Genomic DNA, 13,845 nt, shown 5'->3' with positions numbered 1-13,845 from the left:
GAATTTTCCGATGGGGCAGATTTATGCTTCCTAAATATATGTGTGAGGCAGGGAAGGACATTGATAGTGAAGCTCTTGCAAAGCATCAGTGAGTAGGGAGGGGGAGGTTATACGTATCTCTCAGAGGCCTATTAGATCGCACAGAATCAGCCTCCTCCAGCTCCATGAATGTATTGACTTGGTTTTATTATTAATTGCTATGAGTGCTGTGTTGAAAAGAAGTGATAAATTTAATAAATGAAGCAATGGATTAAATATAACAGACTAAGGGTTAAGATTAAGGCCTGCAGAAATTATGTTATAGCAACCGATGAAAGAATAATTTATTAACTTTGACTAGCTATGGATCATGTAATGAAATATGGCTACTGTTCTCGAAAGGCTTGTGTAAGCATTGATGCATACACAAACAGATACATACTGTGTGAATGTATATAATACACAAACACACACACACTATATATAAATAGATAGGCACACAGTGACTCAATGGTTAAAGATGATTAGCTTGTCAGCCGGAAAGCTCCCCATAATGTTCCATTTGCCTTGGCCTACAGGACTGATGGCGAGGGGCGGCATACAAATTTAATAAATAATAATAATAATAATAATTATTATTATTATTATTATTATTATTATTATTATTATTATTATTATTATTATTATTTCATAAATAATAATGTGATCCTTTGCCCTAGCTCGGCTCCAACGTGCATGTGTGTGCCGGCCAGCTGATTTTTGGCTCACACAGAGTTTGCAAGTCATCGTGGTACATTTCACCTTCTCTACGAAGCCAAAACTAAAGCAACCACTCTGTGGCTTGGTCAGCTGGTGAATCAATCCATTGTCGGAGATTTACATTTGAATCAATAGCCTATTGAGCGATATTTATTATTTTACCATCTTGATTCAGAGATAAGCAACTGATGCCATCACAGCTCTCCACCCATCAATATTTTAAAATAAATTTAGTACAGTATTCTAATATCCTCTTTTTCCATTTTTTAATAAAAAACAGAGCAAAGGAAGAATTATGCCCGAGATAGCATCAGCAGCATATCAGAGATAACGCAATACCATGTGGAGGTAAGATATTATTATTATTATTATCTCTTTTATTCATTAAACATGAAACTCAGTCGACTGAACATTTTAAAAAAGTGTCTCAAATACCACTGACTGGAGCTAATGGTTGATATGGGTTGCTGCCAGCGTCCTAGGTATTTATTTATTTTATTTATTTATTTATTTGTTTGTTTGTTTGTTTGTTTATTTATTTATTTATTTTGTCCAATACACAATGAGGGTTTTAGTGGGTATATATCTATATACACATAGTAAAATGCATGATGAAGGTTATAGAGGAGATACTCATAGTAAAATATATCTGAGAAATAATAGAAAAGAAGGTATAGTAATAGAACATATCAATGAAAGAATAGAAGAAGAGATATAGGAATAGAAGAAAGGTATAGGAGATATAGGAGAGCAATAGGACAGGGGACGGAAGGCACTCTAGTGCACTTGTACTCGCCCCTTACTGACCTCTTTGGAATCTGGATAGGTCAACCGTAGATAATCTAAGGGTAAAGTGTTGGGGATTTGGGGATGACACTATGGAGTCCGGTAATGAGTTCCACGCTTCAACAACTCGGTTACTGAAGTCATATTTTTTACAGTCAAGTTTGGAGCGGTTAATATTAAGTTTAAATCTGTTGTGTGCTCTTGTGTTGTTGTGGTTGAAGCTGAAGTACTCGTCGATAGGCAGGACGTTGCAGCATATGATCTTGTGGGCAATACTTAGATCTTGAAAGTCTAGTCTCGTAGGGTATTCTATTTCAAGTGGAGGAGTGAAGGGCTCTTCTGGTGAAGTATCTTTGGACATTTTCAAGGGTGTTAATGTCTGAGATGCGATATGGGTTCCAAACAGATGAACTGTATTCGAGGATGGGTCTGGCAAAAGTTTTGTAAGCTCTGGTAAGTAGTGTGAGATTGCCAGAGCGGAAGCTATGTAGGATTAGGTTTACAACTCTTGAAGCCTTCTTGGCTATATTGTTGCAGTGGGCTTTGGCACTTAAATCTTTTGTTATTAGTATACCAAGGTCTTTAACCGAGTGGGGATTATCTGTGATAATTTGATTATTCAGTTCATATTTGGAGTTCAGATTCTTCTTCCCAATGTGTAGGACAGAGCATTTGCTAATTGAGATTTGTAGTTGCCATGTGTTAGACCACTCAGAAACAGCGTCAAGGTCTTTTTGGAGAGTAGTGGTGTTATCGGTGGTGTTGAAGAGTATCAACCAGGTATTAAATTATATGATGTTCCAAGTAGTGCAGTTTTTTGCAGTTCCACTGGTGTGTTTTGTAAAATTCTTGGACATGGTGATCCGATGACAGTGGGCATCACTGTTACAATGTGCAATTTTGATGGCCAGGTCGCGGTATTTTGTAATTCTCCCCAGTTCTTTTTCTTCGACTCTGACATCTCCTGGTACAGCGATATCAATAAACTGTACTCTTCAGCCCTCGACAATAGCATTTAGACTTATATACCGCTTCACAGTGCTTTACAGCCCTCTCTAAACGGTTTATATATTGCCCCAACAATCTGGAGCAATTTTACTGACCTTGGAAGGATGGAAGGCTGAGTCAACTGTGATTTCTGGCGCGTTGTTGTTGTTATTGTTGTTGTTGTTGATATCTGGTATGTTGTTGTTCTTATTGTTGGGTTTTTTTCCAATTTTTTTAATTGAGTTTTTTGACAAACCAACACACAGACATTTAACATTAAACATTTACATTTCCCTATATACATAAAACACAAATAGATTTTCTTACAATTCCATTTACTGTACATAATAGTCTTTTACTGCTAGTTTCACTTTTTTCTCTCGATCCAGTTGTACAATTTTTCCCATACTCTGTAGTAGTTTTTATTTTGTTGATTTTGCATTTCGTAAATTAATTTGCTTAATTTAGCGCAGTCTAATATTTTTTTAATTACCATCTCTTCATTTGGCGTTTTTTCTTGCTTCCAAATTTGCGCAAATGCCAATCTTGCTGCAGTTAATACATGGATTATTAGATAATAATTTTCTTTACTGTGTTATCCTCTAATTATTCCTAGTAAATACATTTCAGGTTTCCACTCTAATTTATAACCTAATATTTCTTCCATCCGGATCTGAATTTGGTTCCAAAATTTCCTTGCTTCTGCGCATAGCCACCACATGTGATAATAGGTTCCTACCTCTTTTTTGCATTTCCAGCATTTGTTACTTGTATTAGTATGAATTTTAGCTAATCTTGCCGGGGCGTAGTGCCAACGGAAAAACATTTTGTATAGATTTTCTTTGTAAGGTATAGATAGTGTTATCTTATAATTTATTTTATTATTATTGTTGTTATCATCATCATCATCATCATCATCATTATTATTATTATATCTTATTTTATTTATGCACATCAGATATACCCATAGATAGAAATAGCTGGGGGTTTTGAATTTGTTGTTGTTATTCTTTCCATTTTATTTTTTAAACAACTTGCCAAAAAAAAAAATCTCTAAAAGTTTAAGTGTCTGCTCTGCTGACCCTTTGGTAAACATACCTCTCCTTTTTCCTCTTTTGCCAACCTGTCAGCACCTAACCACTTTTGTTCTGGATCGGAAAGAAGCCATGATCACCATTGATGATGGAATAAGGAAGCTGAAACTTCTGGATGCGAAAGGCAAGGTCTGGACACAAGACATGATTCTTCAAGTGGACGACAAAGCTGTCAGTCTAGTGGACTTAGAATCCAAGGTAAACGACTCAGTAATAAGGTGGATGTGTTGGCAGAGTTGGGCAAAAGTCTTAAGCAAGGTGGAGAAAAAGGGAAAACCTTTTCAGAGTTTTGATGACACCTGGCTACACATCAGCTGATGAAAATTATCCAACCAATTTGTGAGCAGAGAAGTTGGATTTATGGTCAATTTCTCTCAATTTTGCCAGAAAGGAAGAAATCCTTTAACTGTGAGAATTTTACTGATATTTTCTTCTTTGAAAAAAATGTCAAACTTTAATACCCGTTCATGAAATAATTGTAGACCGGGGGAATTAAGAGAATCCATCTTCCTGGTCTCTAGTTTTACATTATTTTTTCCCTAACTTCTTTCCTATTGGTCATATCTCGAGTCGTATTATATTTGGGGCTACTAATAAATTGGGAAGACGAGAGAAGGGATTTCAAGCGTGTTGAAGAATTTTGTATCTCCTGCTCCTTCCTCCCATTTACCTTTCAGAATGAACTGGAGAACTTCCCCTTGAACACAATACAGCATTGCCAGGCTGTGATTAATTCATGCAACTATGACTCCATCCTTGCCCTGGTGTGCAAAGAGCCGTCGCAAAGCAAAGCAGATCTCCATCTTTTCCAGTGCGATGAAGTCAAGGTAGGGCAAGACACTGCGGTCGGACGAATAGCATAGCATAGCATAACGTAGAGTAGAGTAGAGTAGAATAGAATAGAATAGAATAGAATTCTTTATTGGCCAAGTGTTAGTGGACATACAAGGAATTTGTCATTGGTGCATATGGTCTCAGTGTACATAAAAGAAAAAGATACATTTGTCAAGAATCATGAGGTACAACACTTAATGTTTGTCACAGGGTAGAAATAATCAATCAGGAAACAATTAATATTAATATAAATTGTAAGGATGCATGTTACGGTAATACAGTCATAAGTGGGAGGAGATGGGTGATAGGCATGATTAATAGTAATAGTATAGGGATGGGAGAGGGCGTTTTTACCCTACCTCGGCTGCAGAGGAGCCTTTGGAGCCTGGGAAGGGCAAAACATTGGCCTATGGACCCACCAGAAGTTTGGAAACAAACTGTTTCCAGCCTCCAGAGGGTCTCCGGGGGGTGGGAGAAGCTGTTTTCGCCCTCCCCAAGCACTTAATTATAGGTGTGGGTGCTCACACATGTGCGATAGCACACCCGCATGCTCTTTCGGCACCCGAGGGAAAAAGGGTTTGCCATCACTGGTATAGGCTTTCCTGCCTAAGTAGAGGGTTAGACTAGAACGGGTGTTTCCCAACCTTGGCAACTTGAACGTATTTGGACTTCAACTCCCAGAATTCCCCAGCCAGCGAATGCTGGCTGGGGAATTCTGGGAGTTGAAGTCCAGATGTCTTCAAGTTGCCAAGGTTGAGAAATCCTGGACTGGAAGATGTCCAAGGTACCTCCCAACTCTGTTCTATTCTATTCTATTCTATTCTATTCTATTCTATTCTATTCTATTGTTTTCTATTCTGTTCTGTTTTTTGTTCTGTTCTGTTCGTATGTCACAGTAATTGAAATTGAATTGCATTTTGCAGGAAACTGATAGCAGCATTTATGATGCTGTCATGTGATTTTCATAACATTAAGTTACCTTAAATCAGCTTGCTGTGACACTTCATGAACATTTAGAGAAAAGCTATTCTGAGAACGCTTAGGATGGCTCACAAATAAAAGGATGATTAAACAACAGTAGGGACTCAATAAAACATGCTGGAATTCAGTGGTTTTCATTTCCAAACAGAATATAATGTTATATAGATTTGGCTTTTAGAGCGTGATCTGCCTGCTGAGATGCTAAAGACCTTGTTGGCAATGTAATAATTTCAGCTCCTAAACAGACTTAATATTCAAATTCTTTTAAATGATAGCTATTCTGCATTTATTTGGAAATACAAATGCCTATGTTGTTGTTTATAGCCAGTAACCCCTGAACAGCATTTGACTTCCTGCCAACCAGTATCTATAAATATTATGGATTTTTCTGCCTAATAATCCCCCTGTGATACTTAGTGTATAAATGAATTGGAGCAATGAGTGGCATTTTGGTGCATAATTGAGCTCTGTAAAGAAACACACATTAAATGAGCTGATCTTTAGACGCAAGTGGATTCCTGCCAAACGAATGGGGAGGAGTTCCTTAAAAGCTCGGTCAGCAATTAAGTTTTCCCAGAAGTCCGTTTTGATATCGAAATAAAAGATAATGAATCACTCACAGCAATGTGACTGATCCTGGAACTCAGGATGGAAATCTTGGCAAAGGTATCAGCCTAATGGGCCACCACTATAAACAAGGCAAACTCTATGAAGGGAATCATTAGAATGTTAATTAAAAACAACACCTCTAATGCTTTTATATAAATCTTTGGTGACACTAAACTTCCCAAAGGATTTTTATAGTGGTGAAAAGGAGCATTGGTTGCCGATCAGTTTCCGGTCACAATTCAAAGTGTTGGTTATGACCTATAAAGCCCTTCATGGCATTGGACCAGAATATCTCCGGGACCGCCTTCTGCCGCCCAAATCCCAGCGACCAGTTAGGTCCCACATGGGGCTACCTTTGAAAAGTGTTCAGAAACTTCAGATCGTGCAGAATGCAGCTGCCAGAGCAATCATGGGCTTCCCCAAATATGCCCAAGTCACAGCAACACTCCGCAGTCTGCATTGGTTGCCGATCAGTTTCCGGTCGCAATTCAAAGTGTTGGTTATGACCTATAAAGCCCTTCATGGCACCGGACCAGAATATCTCCGGGACCGCCTTCTGCTGCACGAATCCCAGCGACCAATTAGGTCCCACAGAGTGGGCCTTCTCCGGGTCCCGTCGACTAAACAATGTCGTCTGGCGGGACTCAGGGGAAGAGCCTTCTCTGTGGCAGCCCCGACCCTCTGGAACCAACTCCCCCCGGATATCAGAGTTGCCCCCACCCTCCTTGCCTTTCGTAAGCTCCTCAAAACCCACCTCTGTCGTCAAGCATGGGGGAATTGAAATTTCCCCTTCCCCCTAGGCTTATAGAATTTATACATGGTATGTTTGTATGTATGATTGGTTCTTTAAATTGGGGTTTTTTAGATTATTTTTAATATTAGATTTGTTTACATTGTCTTTTTATTGTTGTTAGCCGCTCCGAGTCTGCGGAGAGGGGTGGCATACAAATCTGATTAATAAAATAAATAAATAAATAAATAAATAAATAAACCAAACAAATTAGGGAACATGTATCCATTTAGCAGCTTATTACTTTTTGCCCTGATTTGATCTCCAAAGTTTTAGACTGACATTTGTTTTATCATTTCCCTATGTTCCTCTGAACTGGAATCACACCTGATCGCATGTGGCTGCTCTGCTGCTACGTTCTGTTTACAAGCCACACAATTCCAGTGAATAGTTAATATAACTATTGACTCAACAGGGATAGAAAAAAAAACTTAGGATGGCCATTATGTAGGCGTCAAAAATAAGAAAGGGAAGGTCTTTGCTTTGTCTTGTGTTATTTAAATTCCCAAATCACCTAATGAAGTTGTTGTTGTTGTTGTTGTTATTATTATTATTATTATTATTTATTAGATTTGTATGCCGCCCCTCTCTGAAGACTCGGGGCGGCTAACAACAATAAAGAAAACAATGTAACAAATCCAATATTAAAAAGCAATATAAAAAAACCCAATTTAAGAGACCAATCAAACATACAAACATACCATGTATAAATTCTATAAGCCTAGGGGGAAGGGAAAAAATTTCAATTCCCCCATGCCTGACGACAGAGGTGGGTTTTAAGGAGCTTGCGAAAGGCAAGGAGGGTGGGGGCAACTCTGATGTCTGGGGGGAGCTGGTTCCAGAGGGCCGGGGCCACCACAGAGAAGGCTCTTCTCCTGGGTCCCGCCAAATGACATTGTTTAGTCGACGGGACCCGGAGAAGGCCAACTCTGTGGGACCTAACCGGTCGCTGGGATTCGTGCGGCAGAAGGCGGTCCCAGAGATATTCTGGTCCAATGCCATGAAGGGCTTTATAGGTCATAACCAACACTTTGAATTGTGACTGGAAACTGATCGGCAACCAATGCAGACTGCGGAGTGTTGGTGTAACATGGGCATGCCCTGGGAAGCCCATGATTGCTCTCGCAGCTGCATTCTGCACGATCTGAAGTTTCCAAACATTCTTCAAAGGTAGCCCCATGTAGAGAGCGTTACAGTAGTCGAGCCTCGAGGTGATGAGGGCATGAGTGACTGAAGTTGACTGGCCACTGTTTCTGGATGGTGTCAAATGGAAAGTGAATGTTACGGATTTTGCGACTATAAGATACGGTGCCCACTCTACCTAGTGCGTTCAATAGATTGCTTGCTCAGGCGTCCAGCAGTGCATCCAATTAATTGCTTCTGCTTCTGTTCAGGCCAACTTTATCCACGAAGACATCGAAAGCGCAATCAGCGATTGCAAAGGAGGGAAACCAAAGCAGCGACTCGAAACACTCAGGTAAAAGCGAAAGCCTTGCCTTGCAAATCATTCCTAGCGTTTCCGGTAAGGGGCACATTAAGAAACTGGTCATGCAGGTGATATATATTTGCCCTGTGCAAAGTGACATAGATTCACTTGGATGAAGTGATTCGGGCTGTGAACGGAACACGATTCACTCTGATGAAGCAAAGAGATCAGCTCATTTATCTCGACAAAGGAAGTCAAGCGGCCTCAAATTACTGTATTTTGGAGGGTATAAGAGACACCTTTTTACCCCCTCAAAGAGGGCGTTTTATACACAGAATATAGCAGTGGTGGCGAACCTATGGCACGGGTGGCCCACGGAACCATATTTGTTATTATTATTTATTAAATTTGTATGCCGCTCCTCTCCTTAGACTCGGGGCGGCTCACAACAATAGTAGCAAAACAATATGTAATACAAATCTAATAATTTAAACTAAAAACCCATAATTTAAAAACATGCACACAACACACCATACATAAACAATATAGGCCTGGGGAAGTTATTTAAGTTCCCCCATGCCTGATGGCAGAGGTGGGTTTTAAGGAGTTTACGAAAGGCAAGGAGGGTGGGGGCAATTCTAATCTCAGGGGGGAGCTGGTTCCAGAGGGTCGGGGCCGCCACAGACAAGGTTCTTTCCCTGGGACCAGCCAGACAACATTGTTTAGTCGACGGGACCCGGAGAAGGCCAACTCTGTGGCCATATCTGAGGGCACGTGAGGTGTTGCTCTATGCACGCTAGTCAGCTGATTTTCAGATTTCTTTTCACCCATTTTCGCTCTTCCCAGGCTTCAGGAAAGCCTCCTGAAGCCTGGAGACAGTGAAAAACGGCCCAACGGATCTGCCGGAAGTCCAGAGGCTTCAGTGAGGCCTGTGCGCATGAACAGGATGGCAGTGCGGGGGGTTGTGCGCATACACAGGGGGAGGGCATTATACAGTGGTCCCTTGACTTTTGCAGGAGATACGTTCCAACACCGCCCATGAAAGTCAAATTTCCACGAAGTAGAGACCCTTCCTTCCTTCCTTCCTTCCTTCCTTCCTTCCTTCCTTCCTTCCCTCCTCCCCCTCCCTCCTCCATTCCTGGTTTTACTTACCCCCAGAACCCGCAGGGGCAACGGGGCAGCAAGCTGGGGTCTTTGCTGCGCTTGCTGCAGCGGTGGCGGCCGGCAGTAATGCTTGGCTTCAAGTGGAGTGTACCAATGCTCTGAGAATTAAAGGGGAGGGATCAGGAGGCTGGGGCAGAAGCGGAGCTTTTATTTAAAGAAGTAGGCCGGCTGGGGTGGGTGGGGGAGGAGGAGAGTTAAAACGCACCGTATTGTACATCGGGCAGCCCCGGAAAACCCTTGGTGTGCAAAAAACCCACAGAGTATTTTTTTAATAATATTTTTTGAAAACCCGTGGCATAGACTTTCCCTTACTGACCTCCAAAGAATCGGGAGGTCAACAGTGGATAGTCTAAGGGTAAAGTTTTGGGGGTTAGGTGATGATACTACAGAGTTTGGTAGTGAGTTCCATGCATCAAATACGCGATTACTAAAATCGTATTCCCTGCAGTAAAGTTTGGAGCGGTTTACATTACGTTTGTATCTGTTGTGTGCTCATGTGTTGTTGTGGTTGACGCTGAAGTAGGCGTTGACAGGAAGGACGTTGTAGCATATGATTTTGTGGGCTATGCTTAGATCGTGTTTAAGGCGACGTAGTTCCAAAGCTTTCTAAATCTAGGATTGTAAGTCTAGTTTCGTAGGGTATTCTGCTGCGAGTGGTTACCTCTTTGAAATCTTGCCATGTCTTATACACCGGCACGTCTTATAGTCCGAAAAATATGGTATTTCAAATCCGTGGTGTAAGAGAAGAAGGCTGGCTTTGGAATTCTTCCCCGGTGCATTGGTTGAAGTGGTTCCAAAGCGGCACATAATTTATTTATTTATTTATTTATTTATTTATTTATTAGTCAGATTTGTATGCCGCCCCTCTCCGCAGACTCGGGGCGGCTCACAGCAACAATAATACAATGTAAACAAATCTAATCTAATTTAAGTTAATTTAAAAAACCCCAGTTTAGAAACCAACCATACATACTAGCATACCATACATAAATTTTATAAGCCTAGGGGGAGGAAGAATGTCAATTCCCCCATGCCTGATGACAGAGGTGGGTTTTAAGGAGCTTACGAAAGGCTAGGAGGGTGGGGGCAACTCTGATATCCGGGGGGAGTTGGTTCCAAAGGGTCAGGGCCGCCACAGAGAAGGCTCTTCCCCTGGGTCCCGCCAACCGACATTGTTTAGTTGGCGGGACCCGGAGAAGGCCAACTCTGTGGGACCTAACTGGTTGCTGGGATTCGTGCAGCAGAAGGCGGTCCCGGAGATAAACATAAACTTTGGGACTGCACGTAGCAATATGTGTTAAAACCACACAGCTGGGCACATTGAAGCAACTGAACATTTGCTGGAGTAAACTCGGCATGGGAGCTTTCGGCCAGTGCAGAAACAGCTTTGAGTAGCGTTTGGTCCAAAGTTTCATCCACAACTGGCATCTCTACAGAGCTTCGTACAATCACACTGTATGATAAGCCTCCAATTACAGAAGCTGTAGCTCTTTCATACTTCTTGCTAATAACTTCAATAGAAGAATATATTGTCCTCAAGCCTGCGTTTCCTACTGGTGCCTGGCTGGTCACAGTACAAACAGAATGCTGAAGTGAACAGATTTTTTGGTCTGATTCACGATGGCTCTTTATATATTCTAGCACAGTGATTTTCAACCTTTCTTGAGCCACGGCACATTTTTTACATTTACGAAACCCTGGGGCACATTGAGCAGGGGGGAGGGCTGCTAAAAAAAGTTTGGACAAAAACATTCTCTTTCTCTCTCTTCCTCCCTTTTGCTCTATTTCTCTCTCCCTCTTTCTCCCTCTTTCTTTCTCTCTCTCTCCATCCCTCTTTCTTTCTCTTCCTTCCTTCCTCTCTTTTTTGCTCTCTTTCTCCCTCCCTACCTCCCTCTATGTCTTTCTCTCTCTCTCCTTCCCTCCCTCTCTTTCTTTCTCTGTCTTTCTTTCTTTTTCTTGTTCTCTTTCTCTCTCTCTTGTTCTTTCTCTTTCTCTCGCTCATTCTTTCTCTTGCTTGCTTTCTCTCCTTCTTTCTTTCTCTCTTTCTTTCTCTCTTTCTTTCTCTCTCTCTTCCTTTCTTTCTCTCTCTGAGCTTTGCGGCACACCTGACCATGTCTCGCGGCACACTAGTGTGCCCCGGCACACTGGTTGAAAAACACTGTTCTAGCAGATCCAAAAGTAGCTAATTAAGAAACACACTGTGGACAACCCAGAGGTTCACAGAATTATTCAATGCCTCGCCCTCTCTTTTTCTGCCAAAGTAAAACAAAATTTTAGAAAAACCTATGCAATCCGGTGAAATAAGATAGCAGTAAATGATTTAGCTTTACTAGATAAATGGTCAAAGCAATGGAAACTGCAGTTTAATGTTTCCAAATGTAAAATAATGCACTTGGGGAAGAGGAATCCTCAATCTGAGTATTGCATTGGCAGTTCTGTGTTAGCAAAAACTTCAGAAGAGAAGGATTTAGGGGTAGTGATTTCTGACAGTCTCAAAATGGGTGAGCAGTGTGATCGGGCAGTAGAAAAAGCAAGTAGGATGGTTGGCTGCATAGCTAGGGGTATAACAAGCAGGAAGAGGGAGATTGTGATCCCCTTCTATAGAGCACTGGTGAGACCACATTTGGAATACTGTGTTCAGTTCTGGAGACCTCACCTACAAAAAGATATTGACAAAATTGAACAGGTCCAAAGACGGGCTACAAGAATGGTGGAAGGTCTTAAGCATAAAACGTATCAGGAAAGACTTAATGAACTCAATCTGTATAGTCTGGAGGACAGAAGGAAAAGGGGGGACATGATCAAAATATTTAAATATGTTAAAGGGTTAAATAAGGTTCAGGAGGGAAGTGTTTTTAATAGGAAAGTGAACACAAGAACAAGGGGACACAATCTGAAGTTAGTTGGGGGAAAGATCAAAAGCAACGTGAGAAAATATTATTTCACTGAAAGAGTAATAGATCCTTGGAACAAACTTCCAGCAGACGTGGTTGGTAAATCCACAGTAACTGAATTTAAACATGCCTGGGATAAACATAGATCCATTGTAAGATAAAATACAGGAAATAGTATAAGGGCAGACAAGATGGACCATGAGGTCTTTTTCTGCCGTCAGTCTTCTATGCTTCTATGTAGAGGAGAAATCTGCTTATATGAGTTGAAACAACAGGTTTTTTTTTTAATGTTTAGGAACACAATAGAACATTTTGGTACATTTTCTTCCTGGGTTAATAAATGAGCGCATTTTCAGAATTGTCCTTCCTTGGGCCTTTTTCAAATGCTGGGTAGACACCATCTCTGTTTTGGCCACGAGCTCTTTAAAACCAACAAGTGTACATGGAGATTGCATTGTTGAAATGTTGTGCACCGCTGCGTTTCTCACCTGTTATTGAAATCTGAACTTCAGTAATTAATAGCCATAGTGTAAGAGGGTAGGAAAAGTTCAATATTTAAAAGAGTCAAGAGAAAAGTAAACATTTTTCTTTATTTTCCTTGTAGTGGTTGTGCTCGTCTCAGAAAAAGCTTGTTTATGGGGTCACAAAGACTTGACACCAACTCTTGATACCTAGTCAAAACCAATTTAAAGGGTTCTGTGTTTTTACGCTATTGTAAATAGAAGGCAGTTCTGCAATGGAAGGATATATTATGTTGCCCCATAATAATATTAGGAGCCGGGGTGGCGCAGCAGGTAGAGTGCTGTACTGCAGGCCACTGACTGTAGATCTGAAGGTCAGCAGTTCAAATCTCATCACCGGCTCAAGGTTGACTCAGCCTTCTATCCTTCTGGGGTGGGTAAAATGAGGACCCGGATTGTGGGGGCAATAAGCTCGCTCTGTTAAAAAGTGCTATTGCTAACATGTTGTAAGCCGCCCTGAGTCTAAGGAGAAGGGCAGCATAAAAAAATCAAATAAATAAATAAAATAAAATAAATAAATAAATATAAAACTCTGATGGTGCAGTAGTTAAAATGCAGTATTAGCATTTAGACTTATACAGTGATACCTTGTATTACTGTATTAATTGGTTCCAGGATGAGGTTCGTAAGGTGAAAAGTTAGTAAGACGAAACAATGTTTCCCATAGGAATCAATGGAAAAGCGATTAATGCGTGCAAGCTCAAAATTCACCCCTTTTGCCAGCTGAAACGGGTGCTTCGCTGGCAACGGAAGTCCGGAGGTGGGGTTTCCCAGCGAGGGAAGCCTTTGCAATGCTGTGATTTCGCTGAGGCTTCCCTCGCTGGGAAACCCCACCTCCCGACTTCTGTTGCCAGCCGAAGCGCCCGTTTTCGCGCTGGTGGGATTCCCCTGCAGCATCGCAAAATCTGGAGGTGGGGTTTCCCATGGAGGGGAACCTCAGGGGAATCCCACCAGTGCGAAAACGAGCGCTTCAGCCGGCAACGGAAGTCCGGAGGCGGGGCATCCCAGCGGCAGTGGTGGG

At 41.4% G+C, this 13,845-nt stretch overlaps 1 protein-coding gene across 7 annotated transcripts in view; it reads left to right on the top strand.

The window, feature by feature from the left end:
- Window positions 1-13,845, top strand: part of EPS8 (EGFR pathway substrate 8, signaling adaptor) — a 229,909-nt gene that overhangs the window by 138,842 nt on the left and 77,222 nt on the right. For all 7 annotated transcript variants that reach the window (XM_070754296.1, XM_070754291.1, XM_070754294.1 and 4 more), the window contains exons 4-7: window positions 1,019-1,086; window positions 3,642-3,803; window positions 4,283-4,432; window positions 8,214-8,296. In XM_070754296.1, the coding sequence (XP_070610397.1) occupies window positions 1,019-1,086; window positions 3,642-3,803; window positions 4,283-4,432; window positions 8,214-8,296 (463 nt within the window). The remainder of the gene's footprint in view (window positions 1-1,018; window positions 1,087-3,641; window positions 3,804-4,282; window positions 4,433-8,213; window positions 8,297-13,845) is intronic.

This window comes from Erythrolamprus reginae, chromosome 6 (genome assembly GCF_031021105.1).
Source record: "Erythrolamprus reginae isolate rEryReg1 chromosome 6, rEryReg1.hap1, whole genome shotgun sequence".
In the NCBI taxonomy this organism is placed as follows: Eukaryota; Metazoa; Chordata; class Lepidosauria; order Squamata; family Dipsadidae; genus Erythrolamprus; species Erythrolamprus reginae.
The sequence above is the reverse complement of the archived record's forward strand: the minus strand, read 5'-3'. Positions and strand labels throughout refer to the sequence as shown.